Here is a 19,502-nt window from a genome sequence, read left to right as displayed (position 1 = left end):
AAGATATTCCTTTTTTTTTTCTTATAGGAAATTCTTATTCAATTCATTTTCCCTTTTTGGATTAAAGATCATTTTGTTACTTAAAACATTAATGACATTTTACCAATTCTAAATTTGCACAAAATCAATTCAATGTTTGTTGAAACTAAGTGAATGATGACCCCATTTTTCTCAAATTAATATCATCATTTATTGGTTGACTAATCATTTTTTTAAAATCGAAAATAATCTCTTTTATTTTTTTAAAATTTGGATAAAGTTGTGTATACGTCACTCTTTTCAGACTCTACCTATGGGATTTGACTGGTATGTTATTGTTATTATTATTGTATATCTCAAATCATTTACTTCAGTTGAGAATCTATCAGAAATAAACTCTCTATTTTTTAAAATTAAATGTAAAACTACGTATACACTACCATTTTTAACTTCTTAAATGTAAATTGTACTAGGTAAGTTCAACGTAATAATAAAGACTGATTTCTAATTTTCTTATATATATATTATTACGATTCAAGTTCATAACATATATTAATTATCACTAGACTCACGTCATTGTTAAGTTCAAAAGCGTGCATGCATTCGTGAACTTAATTATGCTATTAATTATACTTTATAAAACTCTTTACTTTCTTCTTTCGTTCAATATGAGATTCATCTAGAACCCCTTCTTAATTCGCTTTTCAACTTAAAAGTTGATCAATCCTTCTCTTTAACTGATTTTTTATCGGTCCGCCCTTTCGTCACGAGTGTCACAAATACCATGAGGGTGAATATATTGACAAATAAGCCTATCAAGAAAAGGGACAAAAATCTCACTTTATTAATTGAAAGTCACATTACATATGATATGTCTTCATCATACAAATTGTGGACAACAAGCCTAGTCTTTTTTTGGACAAAAATACAAATTGGCAATTTGTTGTTCTTTTGCTATGGATTCATTGTACATTATAACGTAAATCATGGGTTTTCTAAATGATTTTTTGCAGTAAAATAAGAAATACATATTTATTATTATTATTATAAAAAATAATAAGGATAGACGTAACGTAACTAACTTGAAATTTTCTATGAGATATCTTAAATTATCGAGTCGGGCCAATTTCCTATCCGGACCATAGTAACATAGCCCAATTGAGAACCTTCAAGAAACTTAAATATTAAATTTTATTTAAAACTTTTATAAAGTATATAATTAAACAGAAAAATATCAAGCTCCAAACTAATTATTGATATGGTTTTTTTCATTAAATAAAGTGAATTTTTTTTCTTAATTTGTTAGTCCTTTTAATATTTACCATGGTAATTATAAAGTGCTAATTATCTAGCTTTGCATTTATAACAACTTACAAATTATTAAAAAGTTGTTGAAAAGGAAAATTTAGTTATCAGTAAACAATTATTTGTTCTTGGTTAATTATGTAGACATTCTGGTGTGTTTCTTTATGATTATTCTATGGATTGGTAATCAAAATTTAATTAATTCATCATCATAAATAATCAATTTTATCAAAAACTAGAAACTTAATTTAGAAGATACAATTATGATGTGATTAAGTGGGAAGAATTACTAAATATTTGATTTTACTTTCTAATGTTATAAGTTTAATAATTTAAAGGTTAGATGAGTCGTATATTTAAAAATCTAAATCTAAATTTAATAATAATCAAGGGATTAAAATTGTTAAATTGTTACATTTGTATAATATTACATCATTTTCACTTCATGAGCTAACTTCGATTTGAGTTAGCACCGAGTTCATATTTTCACACAATATTAAAGATAGTTCCTTTCATTATTGTATTTTTCAATATTGAGCTATTATGATATATGTTATTCACGCTTTAATTGTGAGGTCTGGACGTACGCCCTTTAATCGCTTATTCTAAGGATGCGGAGGGAGGGGGTGGGAAAGAGGGCATGTTAAGTTATATCATAACGATTCTAAAGAGACTTTTATTTCTTTTTATGATTTTAGATAATTTCATTTCGTATCAATTATTTTTTTTATCAATTTGTAAAAAGAATAACTTATCAATTGTTTTGTTTATCAATTTGTAAAGAATAACTCGATAGACCTTGTAAAATGGAGAGAAAAGTCTCAATTTTGAGATAATTAGTTGAAGCCATATTTTGCTCTTAGTACTATAGTGTCAATTTTTAATGGTTAGAGATCAAAATTTATATATTTATTTATATGGTAGGAAAATATATTATAAATGTAATTTCCTCTTAACTTAAGCTAGCACATGGACCAAGCCACATAAAACAAACTAAAATAATCATTAATAACCCCCCAAAAAAAAAGAAGTAAAATGACAAGAATCATGAATAAAATTACTTGCAAGAACAACAAAACAAGCATTATTTATTTTTAAAAAAAAATAATAAAAAAAAGTGAATAATTTTCTATAATTTTCCCCTCCAAAGAAACAAACTCCACATGCTACTTCTCATCCAAAATAATTTAGTTATCTATTATAATCTTTTTAGTAGTCACTAGGTTTTCGAACTCTATTTATCCGATTAATTTAAATTTGTTGAATAAATCAATTAAGAGGGTAAAATGTTTCCTTTCAAGAAGCTAATCTCCATTTTTTTTAAAAGTTGATACATCTGATTAAGTGCACAAAAAATTCAATTACACCTAATTAAAAGCATAGAGAACTCAATCACAATTTTGATGATCAAGTTGTTTAATCTTTATTTCTGATGTCCGATGCTTGTATTAAGGCATGCGTAAACTCATATTTATGGGGGGAGGGAGGGGTGGGGGGGAGGAGGCTAACATCTTAACAAAAGTGATTATTTCATATAACCAGAACTCGAATCTGAAATCCGTAATTAGGAATTAAAATCCATTTACTACTACTACAACTCTTCTTAATTGGTTATATTTTAGACTTAAAAAGAGGATGTAACAAAGTATAATTTAATTAAAAAAAATAGTCACTCAATAATCAAGAAAACTATAGAAGCCAACATGTTTGAGGCAATAAAAAGACATGCAAAAGCATTGGCAAAAATATAAATTAAGTTGATTTGGTCATTAATAATTGAGTTGAAATCATCAAAGCACATGACTACTCATCACTCATTTTGTCCTTTTGGGTAATTTAATTATATTATAATATTTATTTATTTTATAATATTATTTATTTATATATATATATATATATATATATATATAAATATATATTTATGCATGATATAAAATATGCATTAATTGTATCTTTATCCATTGCTTTATCCACTTTTTCAGTATTATAAACTGAAAACAAGAGTTTGAATAATAGTATTTTAGCTTTTTATGTGATAGAATATTTTTTTACATAGGTATCAAATTTTACATAATAATTTAGGTTATTTATTTTTTCTTATAACCAACAGAAGGTAATTATACTTAATTATTTCATAAAGATCACAGCTTTGAACTAAGTTGTAGACCCAATTATTTTAATTTTTTTTACCCTTTTTTTCCTAATTTATTTACTTTTTGAAATAATATTCTTTTTCTCAATATTAATTAATAATTAACTAGAACAATATGTTATTAGTATAGTAGATTATTAAATATCATCAATAAGGCCATTAAGAGCTTGTTTGGCTCAGCTTAAAAGCTGGTCAAACTGACTTAAAAGCTGGTTTTTGACTTATTTAGCTGTTTGCAATATTAAAATAATTTATTTTAAGTTAAAAAAAACTTATTTTAAGCCAAAAGTTAAAAGTTGGGGTAGGGTGCTTTTTTTTTTAGCTTATAAGCTGTTTTAAGTTGACCACATTTTTATTTTTTTGCCCTTAATATTTTTATATAATCTCCAAATTACCCACATAACCTTAACATCTCTTTCTTCCATTTTTCCCTTTTCACGTTTGGCATAGCAACTTCAGCACTTTTATCAAAACGCATAACTGCTTATTTTAAAAATAAGTTTCAGCACTTTCAAACGTACTTTTTTAAAGCTGTTTTTATTAAGCCCATCCAAACGGGCCCTAAGTTTGATCATTATTATTTCTTACTATACCACGATAATCATGATAATATGTTGATAATTCCTTCTCTTTTGTTTGTACTTTTTTTTAATTTTAAAATTTGTGGATCATAAAATTATTGTTTTATTTATCATGCTTTTGTGGTCTTATGATTTTTTTATAATTTGATTCTATATGTCACATTATAGTCATGTAGTCCACTATTAAAATTAACAATAAAAAGAGTAGCTTTTTATGTTTATAAAAAAGGGGGGAAATGTTCAAATTTATTTCTCAAGTACATTTAGGTTTTTTTTCTCTTTATGTTAATTGAATTAAATAGCAATCTCATACAATTAATTAAATTAAAAATAGAGAGAGGAATGTATATATATTATTTATATGATCCATCTACAATACGTGTATAACGGTATATAATTAGTGTATACTTTATATCTGTTATCTTGAAAAAGGCAAACAAAACGTAAATCTAATTTGATATTTTCATAAAGATTTCTTAGGATCGGTAACATTTTCCCTTTTAATAAATGGTTTGAGATTTTGAACTAGTTGAGGTTTAATATGCATATCAAACATCGAAAAAGAAAAAATAAATATTTTTTTTTAAAAAAAAATGTTCAATCATTTATGCAGGTTTAATTTTGCCTAGGTGACAATAATCAATAATGAAAACAATTGGTAGGCCTAATGAAAAAGAAAATTCAATAAATAGAGACAAACCTACACATTACATAAATATCAAATTTAACTTTTATGTGTCCATAATATAACTTGTGTATAGCAATCAAAATATGTCTTTTTTATTGTTTTCCAAAATTAGTAAATAATAGACTAAAATTAGTAATATTTTACATTTCATCTGGAAATTGATTCCACTAAACTAGAGAAAAAAATATTTTGGTATTTAACAGTTTGGTACACTAAGCTCTCGTTATGAATGGCGTTTAGAAAATAATTAGACTCCAAGGATCGAATGAATGCAATCAATTTGGAAAAAGGTTATTTTCTCAATACTCAAACTCGTGAGCTCTCAATCTTGTTATAATGATTGAATTTAAGTAAATATCTAAACATATTAAGTGATTTTTTTTTATATACAGTATATACAGACAAAAGTTACTAGATTCACGTGAACTTGTAAACTGTAAGTCAATTTGAACTATTGTACCTTGGAACTTATTCATGGAAAATGTCCAACTTTACCTATATACTATTTGAACTTTCTTAATTTTACCATCAATTAGATTTTTTGATATTTCTTTCTTACATTTATCGTACGCAAATTATCATGTTTGTTATTATTATTAACGAAGCTTCAACATGAAATAAGTGCTCGAACTCCTCATGTTTAAATTCTTTAAGAAAAAAAAATAAATTGATTCGTAAAATTAAAACTCCGTCATGAATTAAGGTGAAAATAAGATATATATTTTTTCTAAAAATAAAGGTAAAATTATATTAAGAATATAGCATAGGACAAAATTGAGCAATTTCAAAAAAAATACAAAGACAAGTTCCATATTCATTTATGGATGTACAAACATATATGACAGTATCAAATTTTTGGAATTTTCTTGAAACATAATGACATAAAATTGCACTAAGAAATATTGTATCTCATTTTCGCAATGATGATTGAGTTGGTTGAGAAAATAATCTTTAATTAAGATCATCAGTCAGATTTAAAAACTCATGCATATTTTCTCGATCAAACTCATCGCCATAAGACCTGTCTAGTTTACCTTTATGGTAGTTTGAAGTTATTACACTAGAACGAATTTTACCTTGATAAAGACGCTTTTTACGTAAAATAATATTAATTCAAATGAAGTTGGAATTTTCTTAGAAACATAATAAAACCAGTACAAAAATTGAATAAACTATGAATTGATCATAATTACTAGATTTATAATAATATAATAAATCAGAAGTAATTATAGGTAATAAATTATTAAAGCAACAAAAGGAATTCACAAGATATGTCTTTATTTGATAATAGTGACCATAATTGTATAGGCCTAGCAAAGCTAGCACATGAATACCCATCATTTAGTGTTTTTTTTTTTAAAGGCTCAAATATATTATCGAACTTTTAGAAAAGGCTTGTTTATTCATTCGTTAAAAGTTTGATTCATTTATATTATTACCGTTTAAGAAAAGGTTTATTCATGCCATTAACAATAATTTTACAAAACCATTTTTTATACGTGGCCAATTATAATTCGACCATGCCATTATTATTTTTGTAATAAAAAGAATCAAAATTCTGAACAAAAAATGAACTAAAATAACCCATTCAAGCAAAACATGTACAAGTTAACGTATGGTATAATGGTATCAATAAATAATTAGTATTATGGATTTGAATTAACTTCCTTGAAGAGTTAATACATTAATAACACTAATACTTGCCAATAGGAAGCAAAATATTATTTGAAAGAAATAAGAAAAATGATTAATATATTAATTATTGTACTTAGAAATTAATTAAAGGCTAGTGTTTATTATTTTATTTTTTTTTAGAAAAATATCATACAAATTTTGTGATGAAAAAGTTGGGGAAAATGTCCTTTTGTCTATGTAACATTTTTGTTATGTGGACCTTTATTGTCTGAGCTAGACCCCCCAAGAATTTAATTTATAAATACTTCATGCTTATAGAAAAAATTATTAATGATTTTAGGTTTCGATTCTTATAATATACGATTCAATATATAATCTTCGATTGAATAAAATTTATGTTTTTAGTTTTCAGAAAGTCAAATATGGAAAAACTGTGTAACGTAAACACAATACATGAGTTATTACATGATGAAACTCAGAACGATTTAATAATTAAGAAAAATGTGAATACTAACAATCGGAGGAATAAAAAACAAATGTTGATTGAGATTAAATACACTCAATTAAATATTATAAGAATTAAAATTAAAATTTATCAATAATTCAGAAATCAAAATCACTACTTCACAAGTTATATATAAAAACCCTACTTCATCATATGAAAGTTGCAATACATGTGATATATATATATATATATATATACATATATATGATTTTGGTTTGCTTTATTCTTTAATAAATGAAGAATAATGTTCTCACTATATTTTATACATGAAAAATGAATTAAATAAATTATTAGATTTTGATTTTGGAATGTAACCTTATTTATAAGTGTTTTTTTTCAATAAAAAGAAAAGTAAATATCCTTTTCTTTTTATATATTTGAGAAGTATTTTTCATGAATATATATAAATGAGAAGTATTTTTCATGAATATATATAAAATATCACTATATTTGTAGTTGACATTTTTTTTATTTGTTGTTCTCTAAAATTATATGTAAATATACACATAAAATAAGAACTTTTAATATAAAGTTGAATTAGAAAATAATGTGAATATTGTATTGAAACATCCTTTTTTCTCTCTCTTCTTTTAATTATATTTCAATATTTCACTTTTTAATTAAAAACAAAATATTTTAAAATTGAACTATTTTATCATCTACAAAAAATTTAAATATTTTTCTTTTTAAATAAAATACATAACTAAACGCAACTCGATAAATTAGTGTAGTTCAATAAAAAGACAAATAAAATGGGGTCAAAACATAAATAATTGTAACCTTAAAAGAAGACAAAGCTGTAACTTTATAACACTTTAGTTTCTTCATTAGCATGGGGCCATTGACTTTTGAGTTTTTCACCATGTTTTGTAACTATTGTAAAAAAAATATTTTTTCTACCATAAAAGAAAAATCATTTTCTCTAAATTTTTTAAAAATATTTTGGAAAGAATATTTTTCATAGTATTTTTCTTGACAAGGCATGATATATTTTTAATTTATCGAGGATATGATCGATTCTAAAAAGGAAGATTTGAAAGTCGAATATTAGGATAGAAAGTTAAATAGTCGAGTGTTATCTAGTTTGTTATCATATATTGTTATTACTATCTTAATTATTATTTTATTCTTCAATTTTAATTCCTTTGTGATTTAAATTAGCATATTATTTGTTGTTGTATATTTCTCTATTGTTTTCCATATATATTTTCTGTTGTTATATAAATGTTTTACGTAAATTGATGGTCAATTGAAAATATTTACTTTTTCTTTTTGACATAAAAATAATATTACATTCACGCTATTTTTTCAGACTTTTCTAATAAAATTAACATAAGAAAAATGAAAACTAAATACACTTCTAGCTTTAGATTATTGTATGGCTTTATCACTTTATTAAATGAAAGCTGCATTAATAGATTAATTATTAAAACTAGAAACAAAGGCTATATAATTCCCAATTGTTTGTTTGTTAGATCTACTCAAAATGTTTCATTAAAATCAATAATTCAACAAGAAATTCCTACAATTAATTTAGTAATATTATTGGAATGCATTAATTGCATTTTTTTTGTTGAGGTTATAACATACAATTGATTTAAATGCAAGAAAATTAAAATTGAATTACAAAATAATTAATCCTATGTTATATATGATACAATAGACTAATTAACTAAGTAGGCTTCTATGTTATATTTATAAATCTTTTTTGGACTTTATATATTTACCGTTTAGTCATAAATAATAAATTCGTAATTATAGATATTGAATTTTCATATTTGGAGACAAAATTCATCGAAAAATTTAAAAGTTTCTAAAAATATCTACAGATAATTTTCATCTCTAATATTTTTCGAGCGTTTGTATTACACCTATATTGATCATGGCTTATCGATCTACCGTTTGGCCAATTGGACATCATCATCTTTTTTTCAATTCTATAATGAAAAATATAAATAAATATAACCAAGAATTATGGCTAAGTTTTAATGGCTATGATGCAAATTAAAGTAACCTAAATATTATTTAGGCCAAAAGTTAAAAGTGTTTTGGGACTTAATTTTGATTTTAATAAAAATATTGAACTCCCCGTGATATGTACTCATCATGATCAATTATATCATTTTCATAGACTTAAAAAGCAAGTGGTCCTTTTATTTATTTATTTAATTTATTATTAAGTTAAAAATGATGTTAAATCATCAACACATGACTAATCATAATTTTTCTTCCACGTAATTGGTCCCCTTTTTAATTTCTTTTTAAAAAGGAAAAGAAAAAAAGATTTAAAAAAAACATATATATTTTTTAAAAATAAACAGCAATTGCAGCAACAACGATAACAAATTCAGTATGATCTCATAAGTGACGTCTAGAGAGTGTGTATATGCAAGTCTTACACATATCTTTGAAGGGTAGATAGATTGTTTCCGATAGACCTTATTAAAAAAAAATATATATATATATGACATATTTTACCAAAAGGAATTAAAAAAATACATTTAATTAGTTAAGAATTAAAATATGTTAATCTTTATTTATTTTCGTACACGTATGGAAAAGTTAAGGTATCTATTTTCATTAAAATGACATTTAGCCCTATCAACAACAACCAAAAAATAAAAAAATATAATTTCTTTGATGAAGACATATAGTTGAGGATTTGAATATATATATATATATATATATATATATATATATATAATAAGAATATTATTGAACGAAGATGAAGTTTTTTATATATTTGACTCAAAAGAAAGTAACATTTTCTTTTTTAATTTAAGCGGCATTTTTCTTCAATTTTGATATAAAATTCACCTAAAATATTATCTACGTTGACATACTCTTCTTTATGAACATCATAATTTGGTATCATTGAAAAAATATATTTATCTATTAATTACTTTATTTATAAATGTAAGTATGTAGAATGATGTGTATCATATGAAAATAAATAGTATATTAAATTATATATAATTGTTTAATTTGTTGAGTCATGTAATTCTCATTGACATTGATAGCTTATTGATTTTTAAAGTAATATCTAATATTTCTTATTAAAAAGTGGATGGAGAAGACTTGGACAAAGTTATTATTTTAATTAAAATATGCATAAAAATGAATTTAAAGAATAGTATATGTCTATGTATTAGTTGACAAACTCAACTCGATTAAATTTGGAAAATTTTTAATTCCATTTAATGCAAGTTATTTTATATATCTTCACGAAATGAAAATAATATTTACAAGTCTTATACTCTCTTCAAACTCTTCTTATTCCTTTTCGATAACTCATCAATCGAGATATATCCTATTATGATTCCACTTTAATATTAGTGTTTATGTTATTATTATTGGATTTTATTTTTATTTTTGTTATTATGAGACGAACTCAAAAGTATATATATGACAAGAATAGACATGAATAATTTTTTTAAGCAAAAAACAAATACTATACTATTTTCGCATAATTTTATTTTTTTTAGAATAGAAAAAATCAAGGAATAGATTATATCATCAAAAAGTTAAACTTTTACTAATTGCAACTCTCCATTAATATAATCGTTTCAATTAACTGAACTACTAAAATTCTATAAAAAAAACTTTGACATTAACATTTGCCAAAAAAGAAAGAAAAAAAAAGAGAGTGTAACATTTGTATTAAAGCTTGATTAAATTTTAAATTCATGTAAGAAAATACATTAAAAATAAAACACTTTCTAACAAATTTTTTCTTTATACCAAGAGGAATTTAAATTCGAACACGAAACCTTTGATTAAAAAATGAAAAATAGAAGTACTGAAAACACTACTAAACTGGACGCAAATTATTAGTTTCGTCCTCGTACTGTTGACAACTTTTTTTTAAAAAAACGTCTTACTTGACAAATTAAACTTATATACACATCCGATCTACCACATGAAATAGCAAAATTGACTCAAACTCTTGTAGAAGCATGAAACTCTTAATAAAAACTCGAAAATAAAGTTAAAACCTCACAAACGAAAATTTAAGGATATATTTTACTCATGTCACAAGATCGGATTAAATTCAGTTAATCAATTAAAAAGGTGCTTTAATAAGTCACGTCAAATTTACAAATATTTATTTCGAGATAACGCGTATTTTACACTCCACCACGACCCATATACTCGGTGGCGCCAAAATAAACCAAACTACCTCTTCTTCCTAGTCTTCTTTTACTTTTCCATCTCTTCTCAACGCCCATCAACCACCCCCTACCCCACCCCCTACCCCCTCAAACCTATAGATACAGTATATATGTATATATCTGCGTTCACGTGATATGTATTTGAATTACGTACTACATTAATTCACGTGTCTTCGCCGGGAAATTAACAAGCGGTTATCGTCCGGCGAGGTTGATAATCGGTGCAGAAGCTTTGGTTCGATTTGATTTGATTTGATTTGATTTTCGTGTGGTCGGATTCGGAATCTGTGTTGCGATTGATTGATTGTTATCTCATACGGCTAATTAAAAGGTTTGATTTCTAACGCTTGAATTTGGAATTCGTATTGCGATTGATTATATTGCCGCAAAATTTAACAGCGGTTGTTTGTCCGGCGAGTTTTGTTATGATTGATTGATTGTTTAATTGATGGTTAAGGATTGATTTCTCACACTGGAAATTGGAATTTGTATTGTTCGGTTAGTTAATCAACGTGTTTTCGCCGGAAAATTCATAGCGGTTATCGTCCGGTTGAGTTTGATTATCAGTGCAGATGCGTCGGTTTGATTAATTGAATAAGGTTTGATTTCTAGCAATTGAATTTGATTTTTTGGATCATCGATGAGTTCATTGAAGTTTTTTTTCAATTACTGGATTTAAATCCCTTCCTGCTTAGTTTTTTTTTCAGAATTTTGATTATGTATCGAAAACACACAAAAAAAAAATCAATTGAATTAGTTTGAGTTATTCATCAAAAAACACGTTTATTTTGTGAGTTTCATACTTATTTTTTTTATAACTATCATCGATTATTTTTCGAAACACATTTTAATTTTTGATGATTTAGTTTTTCTATATCAAACTCATATACGTAGATGTGTTTTCGACCCTTCACTAGTGATTCTTCTTTTCCTATATTTTTCATTCAAATTTGAAAAATTCTGTTAAAATATGAGTTTTTTATTTCTATAATCAAATTCCTCTGTTTCTCTGTTGTGCTAAGTTTTCCTTCAAATCTTCAGTACAAAAACTTATAATTTTATATGTTTTTTATTTTTGGAATCCAATGTAGATTAATTTCATATAATATTTGAATAAACATATCTTATTTTTGTCGTTGTGTTTGAAAATTTACTGAGTTTGTGTTAAATTTATCTTTGCTTCTTCACTCTGTTTGTGTAGTTTCTGAACCTTCTTTATGGAAGTCTGTACATGAATAATACAAGATGTTCACAGAATTAGGAACAGTATCTGCCATAACACATTATTAGATTCTATTTTTTTTCTTCTTCTTGTGATTTCAATATATTCTCATTATTTCATTGATTTTTGTTCCTAAAAATAACCACTAAACAAGGCAAAATAGTCAACAAAAAAATATTTATTTTTTGGATTTCTCCTTTTATCGATGTTTGCTTTGGTAGTGTAAAACAAAGGGTGTATATAGATATCAAATATATATTACTATTTTTAAGTATATAAATGATCACTTTCTTTATATTGAAACATATTCTAATATGTATGTATAGATAAATTACATATTGATGTACTTTTTAATACTTAAAATCGGAGGAAAATGTTAGTTTTAGGTATATTTTTATTTACTTTTAACTCCATTTTTTTTGAGTGTATTTATTATACTGTGAGTTCATGGGGATGGACAATGATCCTACTTGCACGTGGTCCTCCATTTCCGCCCCCATAACCCCTAATATTTAACTATAACTATCATTTGCTTGCTTAATTATTTATTTTTTCTTTATAATATGATTGGGAAAAAAAAACAAAAGTTTCATAATTTTAAATCATTCTACTAATTATTTATTTATGCACCGAAATGCAGTTAATCTTAGGGGAGAAATAATTGTTTATTAAATAAAAGACTCATTTGATTTATTTGTTTGTTTGTAATGAAGCACCTAATAAATCACAAAGATGAGAAATTATTACAATAGGATGATAACTGAAAAATATTTTTTCATCCTTAATTAAAAATCTAAATTAAAATTTAATTTTTATTTCAATATGAATATCTAATGTGCAGACACTTGAGCGAGGGTGAAAAAAAGAAAATAAAAATTATCTTTGTATAGTTACCTTAGTGTAAGTTTGAGTTCAGTTGAATTCCCTTTCATGAAAAGGAGTTGGGTGTGGGGAAGAAGGAACAAGACAGACGGGCTGTGACTATCTGGTGTTATATATCCAGCTTGGCAGACCATGGCACTCCCGTGAAAGGGATAAAGGGTTGTTGGGGCCAAGGAAAGAGGGAGGGGAGGGTCAAAAAGAAGGAAAAAGGCAAAGTTAGGAATGGCAAGTAAAAAAGAGAGAAAAATCATCAAACATTGTGGGTAACTTTACTTCCAAAAGTAGGACTAAAATAAAATAATTTTAAAAAATCAGGTGAAGCTTTTAGCTTTTCTTGTCTTGTGCATAATTTCTAGTTCTATGAATATTTCTTATCCTACACCCACACCCCCATCTCCCCCTGTACTTCCCCATTTTGAGGGAAGAGGTTAATAATAACCTCTTTCCCCTTCTTTAGCAAGCATACAATTGTTAAAAAAACAATCTTTTTCAACCAATGTACATTCTTTTCTTGATAAAAATACTATTTTGATTATATTAGCATAAGGAGTTCTTCTGGATATTTGCCTGATCTGTCTGATTTTGGGGATTAATCTTTCTGATTATAGAACAAACAATTTGCTATTTCTTGATTGGGATTCTGATTATTGATTCTTTATCTTCAGATCTGGGGGCCTGTAAAGATGTATTCTTTTGATCATCCGTTTTCTTTTTCTTTTTAAATGGTTTGTTGTTGTTGTTCCTTCTTTTATTTTAGTTTTCTCTCAGTATCTTACTTTTTAGCTTCAATTTTTTTTGTATGGCAGATTTACAGCAGAGAAAAGGATCTTACTTTATAGACATTGGTGTATAATTTATTAAGATTAAAGGTGGGTTCTTGAGAGGTTCTCAAGAATGGCTTTGAAGTTATTAATATAACAAAGTGGGTGGATATCATCAATGCGGTTTAATCTGGATAGTTTGGATGGATGTGTATGAATCAGAGATAGCATTAAAGAAGATTTCAACAGTGGAGGCAAAAAGAGCTCCATTGATTCAGGCTGAGAAGAACCATGGAAATACTCGCAGGCCAAGAACAAGAGAAGTTAGTTCTAGGTACAGGTCACCTACTCCATCAGCTTCCTCTGGCCCTAGACGTTGTTCTTCTCCAAATGTCACGAGAATTGGAACTACTGCATCAACACTTTCATTACCTAAGAGAGCTATATCGGCTGAAAGGAAACGGCCAACGACTCCTTTATCACCTACCAGTCCATCACCATCAACGCCTGTACAGGATACATCTGCAGAAGAATTGTTGTCCAGAAAGATGGCAGGCAATAGGTTGGCAGAATCTTTATGGCCCTCAACTATGAGGAGTCTGAGTGTTTCTTTTCAGTCTGATTCGTTTTCCTTACCTGTTAGTAAGAGAGAAAAACCTGCTCCTCATGCTCTATGTGATCGTACTTTGAGACCATCATCAAATGTAGTGCAGAGACAGGAAACACCTCCGGGTTCTCGAAAGGCCACGCCTGAGAGAAGGAGGAGTCCATTGAAGGGAAAGAATTCTTCTGATCAAGCAGAGAATTCTAGACCAGTTGATAGTTTAAATGCTCGATTAGTCGATCAGCATCGATGGCCAAGTAGAACGAATAAGAAGGTACCTTCTGGTATTATGAACAGAAGTATTGATCTGAGTGATAAGAATAGCAAAATTGCGCCAAATACTCGTCCAGTCACGCCTACCTTGAGGAGATTATCATTGGATGGTTACAGCAGACCATTGCAAAAATCTGCCAGTGAATTGCTGTCATTAATATCAGTAGATGATAATTCACTTTCAATGCAGAAGTCCAGACCTTCGACTTCATTGGATAGAACAGTATCGACGAATCCAGTAGCTAGATCTCAGACTGTATCAGCTCCTGGATCACGTCTTCCATCACCAAATAAAGCATCTGTTCTATCATCCTCTGCATCTAGAGGGGTCAGTCCATCTCGAACAAAATCGGTCCCGAGTACGCCATCTAGAGGGCCAAGTCCATCTCGGATAAGGCCATCTAGTCCATCTAAGCAACAACCCAAAACTGCTACTTCTGTCCTCAGCTTTATTGCAGATATCAAAAAGGGGAAGAAGGCAGCTAACCACATAGAAGATGTTCATCAGCTGAGGCTATTGTATAATAGACATCTCCAATGGCGGTATGCTAATGCCAGGTCAGATGCAGCATTGCACACGCAGAAAGCTAAAACTGAGGTTGGATTATATCCCTTGTGAAGCTTACAAGGACCTTTAGACTTATTTCATTTAATACTTAATCATAAAAAGAAGTTTCGTTGTACCTCATGGAATTTTCTTCTCTAAATTGGTTTATCTTTATTATATGCACAAAATCTTCATCCTACTGCTGCATGATAGGAAAACTAATTAAGGACTTTCGTATGGACATTGTTTCGAATGGTAAATATAGGAGGGAAAATTATTAATGAACTTTTGATCATAAGCAGCAAGTTAAACTTTCTTTTGATAATAGTGTAGAACAACTGGCTTTCATTTTCTTGCTATATATTAGCTTTTTTACTCTCTAATTAAAGCATTATTTAATTATGTTTTCTGGGATTTGTATCATGGAACTGATATCTCTTTGTTGATGTTCTCTGAGAGCTTTGTCATATCTATCCCTTCATAACCAATTTGGTGCTCTTATGCTGATTTAACTAACAGTTCAATTATCCTCCTATGCAGAAAACATTGTACAATGTATGGAGAAATACCTCAGACCTATGGACTTCTGTTATTAAAAAGAGAATTGCGCTACAACAGGTTAAGCTGAGGTTGAAGCTTTTTGCAGTTCTAAATGAACAGGTAATGCATCTTTATAATAGATGAATCGAATTTCATCCCTGATGTTTTAGTCTTAAAGTTTGTAGGGTTTCCAGAAAAATCTATGAATTGTAAGTTTCTACTTTCTAGAACTTCCTAATCATAGGCTCATCCAGTTTAAAATGAAGATTTGTGTTTAGACCTCTTCTCTTGTCTGTATAAGGGATGGGCAAGTACTGGCTCGTGGTTGATGTTTGCAGTGATGGAAAACAGGACTTCCACTTAGAATCCCATGAAAAATTCCCGTGTTAGATTATATCACATTGAACACTATATGAATGTAGTCTACGATGGGTTATTTCATATTTGAACTAGTAGGTATGAGGAGGATGCAGTCACTTGCTAGCCACAAGAATGTACCAACTTTTAAGTGCTATATGATATCTTCCTGTTATCTGGAACCTATAACACCCAAAACACTTGACGTTGACATGAATGTGTGAGTTTAGATATCTTGATTTCATATATTTGGAAGCTTTAAACATAGAAGTTTGAGCTTGACTTTTTCCTTCCTAGCCAATTTGTAATCAGGCCCTACTCTATTCCAGACTTCTTGTAATTTTTATCCTTATGCTGATTCGACTTCTCTGTATCTTAATATAGTTTGAAAATCAGCGTTCAAAAGAATGGTATGTAACTATATCATATTTCTCCGGGAGGGGTTCGTGAGAGGGGGTGAGAGGTTTAGTAGCATAACTGGTCGTTAAAACCCACCTTCATTTTCTATTTAGATCTCTATTGTAGATGTTGCTTTAATGTTCGAACTGATTCTTTTATGGAAATGACTGGTTCAGCTTACCTACCTTGATGAGTGGGCTTCAATTGAAGGGGATCATACCAGTTCATTATCCCATGCTATACAAGACCTACAAGCATGCACTCTCCGTCTTCCAATAACTGGACGAGCTAAGGTATGCAACTTCATACTTGGTGCTTTGGGATCAGTTGCCTAGGACAGGGAGGCTTATTCTAGTTGGTTCTTTTATAGGGTGACATTGAAAGTGTTAAGGAAGCTGTTTGCTCAGCTGTTGATGTAATGCAGGCAATGGGATCTTCCATGCGTTTTATATTGTCTAGGGTGAGTTCTTACATTAATTTAGTTTTTCTACTGTGTGTATTTTCTTCCCGTTAATTTACTTTCCTTCTCAATTTAGTTTTAAGTAACATAAAATGCATTTGCAGAACCGGACCGAATGGGCCTTGTCTTTTATTGTCTAGCTTTGCACAATCCTCAATTGTTTGTTTGATGGATGTAGATGAGAGAGAGTCAGAGCGCTGATCTTAGAGAGAAATAGAGAAAAGAAAAGTCATTAGCACATAGTCTTCTGTAACAGAGCAATTAGTAACTTACCCGAATAGTTCTATAGTCACATAACTGAGAGTTTCACAACTCAAATTATTTAGACGGGATAATTATCTCATCTTGCCCCCTTCTGCAGTGTTGATTTTTAAAAATAGATTTGAAGGGGTTATGTATCTTGAAAAAGAAATCTCATGCTGATATTACTAAAAAAAAACTCTTGCTATCCACGATATATTGCACATGGGAAGTAAACTATCGATGAATACTGTAGTGCTCTCTAAGAATTAGGCTTGATATTGTTATGCTTAGACCTTTTGGATTGCCTTTGGCCTTCACTGACTGGTGGAAACTCTGAATATCCAAAGTCCAATACTACTTGAGCACAAACAGAAGTCATGAGGCCTGCCAATAATTGTTGTATCACAAGTTATGATACATTCTTTGGCTATCTGATTAATTTGTTGTAGTTGGAACATGAAAAAATGTGACTTTCAAGAGCACGATTTTTGTGGGTTATATATTTGAAATGTATTAAAACATTTATAGAACCTAGCTTATTGCTTTCAATCTTTTTTATTAGAAGAACTGAATGCTAAACAAGCTTAAGGCTCAAACTGATATCATGATTTGCTAGGATCTTGTCAATAAGTTTTCCTGTACTGGCACTTCTGTTTGTGGTACCCTAAATTTATGCTCTGCACTTTGCAGGTGGAAGGGATGAACTGCCTGGTTTCTGAACTTGCCGATGTGGCAGCTCAAGAGCGAGCCATGCTGGATGAATGTGAAGCTTTGTTGGCTTCAACAGCAGCTATGCAGGTGAGACACAATTCTAGGGCCCTAAAGTTATTGCCTTCGTTATAGAAAATCCTCAGCTACTTCTTAGTCTTCACACTCCTCCCTGTCTTATGCTCGTCATAGTTCTTCTTTTTCGACATAGTCATCCTCTAGTTCTGTCAGTAGGACTCAAATTTCCTGTGCTTTAGTTCAGGTCTGTCCATTCGTCAATCCTTGCATTCTAGGTTGACAATTCAAGATCAGCATGAATATGCATTGAGCAGCATTAGTTTATTCCCAGTAACGACAATCCACTGTTCTAATAATTAACCAAAAAAATGTTCTGTATTTATCATAGAAACTCAAGAAAATTCCCAGCATGTTTCCCCCATGGGTTAGCTCAACGGAGAAAGGTTCAAGGACTTGTGTTTAGGGTCACAAGTTCGAGCCTTGTGCCAAGCAAACTAAGTCCATATTTAAGAGAAGGTAGAGGCGATCCATTATCCCTGAGTTTCGAAGGCTATGGTTGGCCCAAAGGGTCAGATTTCTCAGCCATCATAACACTTGCCAGCATATCTAGCTTATGTTTAATCTGCATATAGTTCATGCATGATAGGAGTGTTTCTCATCTCCATTCCGAGCCTGCACTAAACTTATACTCCCCGTCTTTATTCCAAATACAATACATAACGGGTAGAATAGTGTGTGTATACATTTGATGTTTGAAGTTCCACGTTCGATAGAACCTATTATTTATTGAGATTACTTGACAATAATTGCAGGTAGAAGAATATAGCATTAGGTCTCATCTAATACAGTTGAAACAAGCTTGGAGAAATGATGAGCAGCTGATACTTGGAAATTAGTTAGTTTTACCAAATGGCCTTTAGCTAGTGTGTATAGTAAATAGGTTTTTCCTTTTCATTCTTTTTCTTCTTCTTTTTTTTCATTATTCTAATTTATCATGAGAAAGTTGAATTGTTTCATTCTTTTTCTTCATTACATATCATGCAAAAAGTTTGTCCTAGTGTAACTTTTTGTGTTATCAACAAGAAAAAAGAAATGCAAAGGGAGAAAAAAGGTTCAACATTAATTATAGAGGAGATGCAAACTTCCCAAATACTATCATCTTTGAGCTTGTTGTTATATATTTACAATAACAATATACTCAACATAGTCTTATTACTGAGAAAAATGTTCTGAAAATCTTATGTAACTAGTAAAATTATTGTCACGTGACCTTGAGCTGTGAAAACAACTTCTTACATAAATGACCCTTGTGATTCCACTCTTTCTAAATCTTCCAAATTATGTAAGATTAATGCATTGGGCTCCCCTTTCCCGAACCTTACATATGGGCGGGAACTAAATGATCGGGCTCTCCTTTTTCGAAACAACAATTTATCTTACCCCTTCCCGACATGCTCCCCTTATTTCAAAC

The 19,502-nt window shown here is 28.9% G+C and overlaps 1 protein-coding gene across 5 annotated transcripts; it reads left to right on the top strand.

Moving 5' to 3' along the window:
* Positions 1 to 11,064: 11,064 nt before the first annotated feature.
* LOC107026167 (AUGMIN subunit 8) lies at positions 11,065 to 19,164 on the top strand. Of its 5 annotated transcripts, none has more exons than XM_015227031.2 (7): positions 11,065 to 11,348; positions 13,928 to 15,357; positions 15,847 to 15,966; positions 16,779 to 16,895; positions 16,973 to 17,062; positions 17,996 to 18,103; positions 18,844 to 19,164. In XM_015227031.2, exons 2-7 carry the CDS (start codon positions 14,086 to 14,088, stop codon positions 18,925 to 18,927), a joined length of 1,791 nt encoding a protein of 596 aa, XP_015082517.1. In that variant the 5' UTR covers positions 11,065 to 11,348; positions 13,928 to 14,085; the 3' UTR covers positions 18,928 to 19,164. The 5 variants fall into 5 exon arrangements, with proteins under 5 accessions (XP_015082517.1, XP_015082521.1, XP_015082519.1 ...); XM_015227035.2 differs by lacking the exon at positions 11,065 to 11,348 and adding an exon at positions 11,475 to 11,616; XM_015227033.2 differs by lacking the exon at positions 11,065 to 11,348 and adding an exon at positions 13,314 to 13,436.
* The last annotated feature ends 338 nt before the right edge of the window (positions 19,165 to 19,502 follow it).

This window comes from Solanum pennellii, chromosome 7 (assembly GCF_001406875.1).
Source record: "Solanum pennellii chromosome 7, SPENNV200".
Classification (NCBI taxonomy): Eukaryota; Viridiplantae; Streptophyta; class Magnoliopsida; order Solanales; family Solanaceae; genus Solanum; species Solanum pennellii.
The sequence above is the reverse complement of the archived record's forward strand: the minus strand, read 5'-3'. Positions and strand labels throughout refer to the sequence as shown.

What these genes read in the sequence shown, in the direction of transcription:
- LOC107026167 (XM_015227031.2), top strand. Translation starts at nt 14,086, where the DNA reads ATGGATGTGTATGAATCAGAGATAGCATTAAAGAAGATTTCAACAGTG. An exon ending in CGCAGAAAGCTAAAACTGAG is followed by an intron (nt 15,358 to 15,846) that starts GTTGGATTATAT and finishes CCTCCTATGCAG; the next exon opens with AAAACATTGTACAATGTATG. An exon ending in CTTCAACAGCAGCTATGCAG is followed by an intron (nt 18,104 to 18,843) that starts GTGAGACACAAT and finishes CAATAATTGCAG; the next exon opens with GTAGAAGAATATAGCATTAG.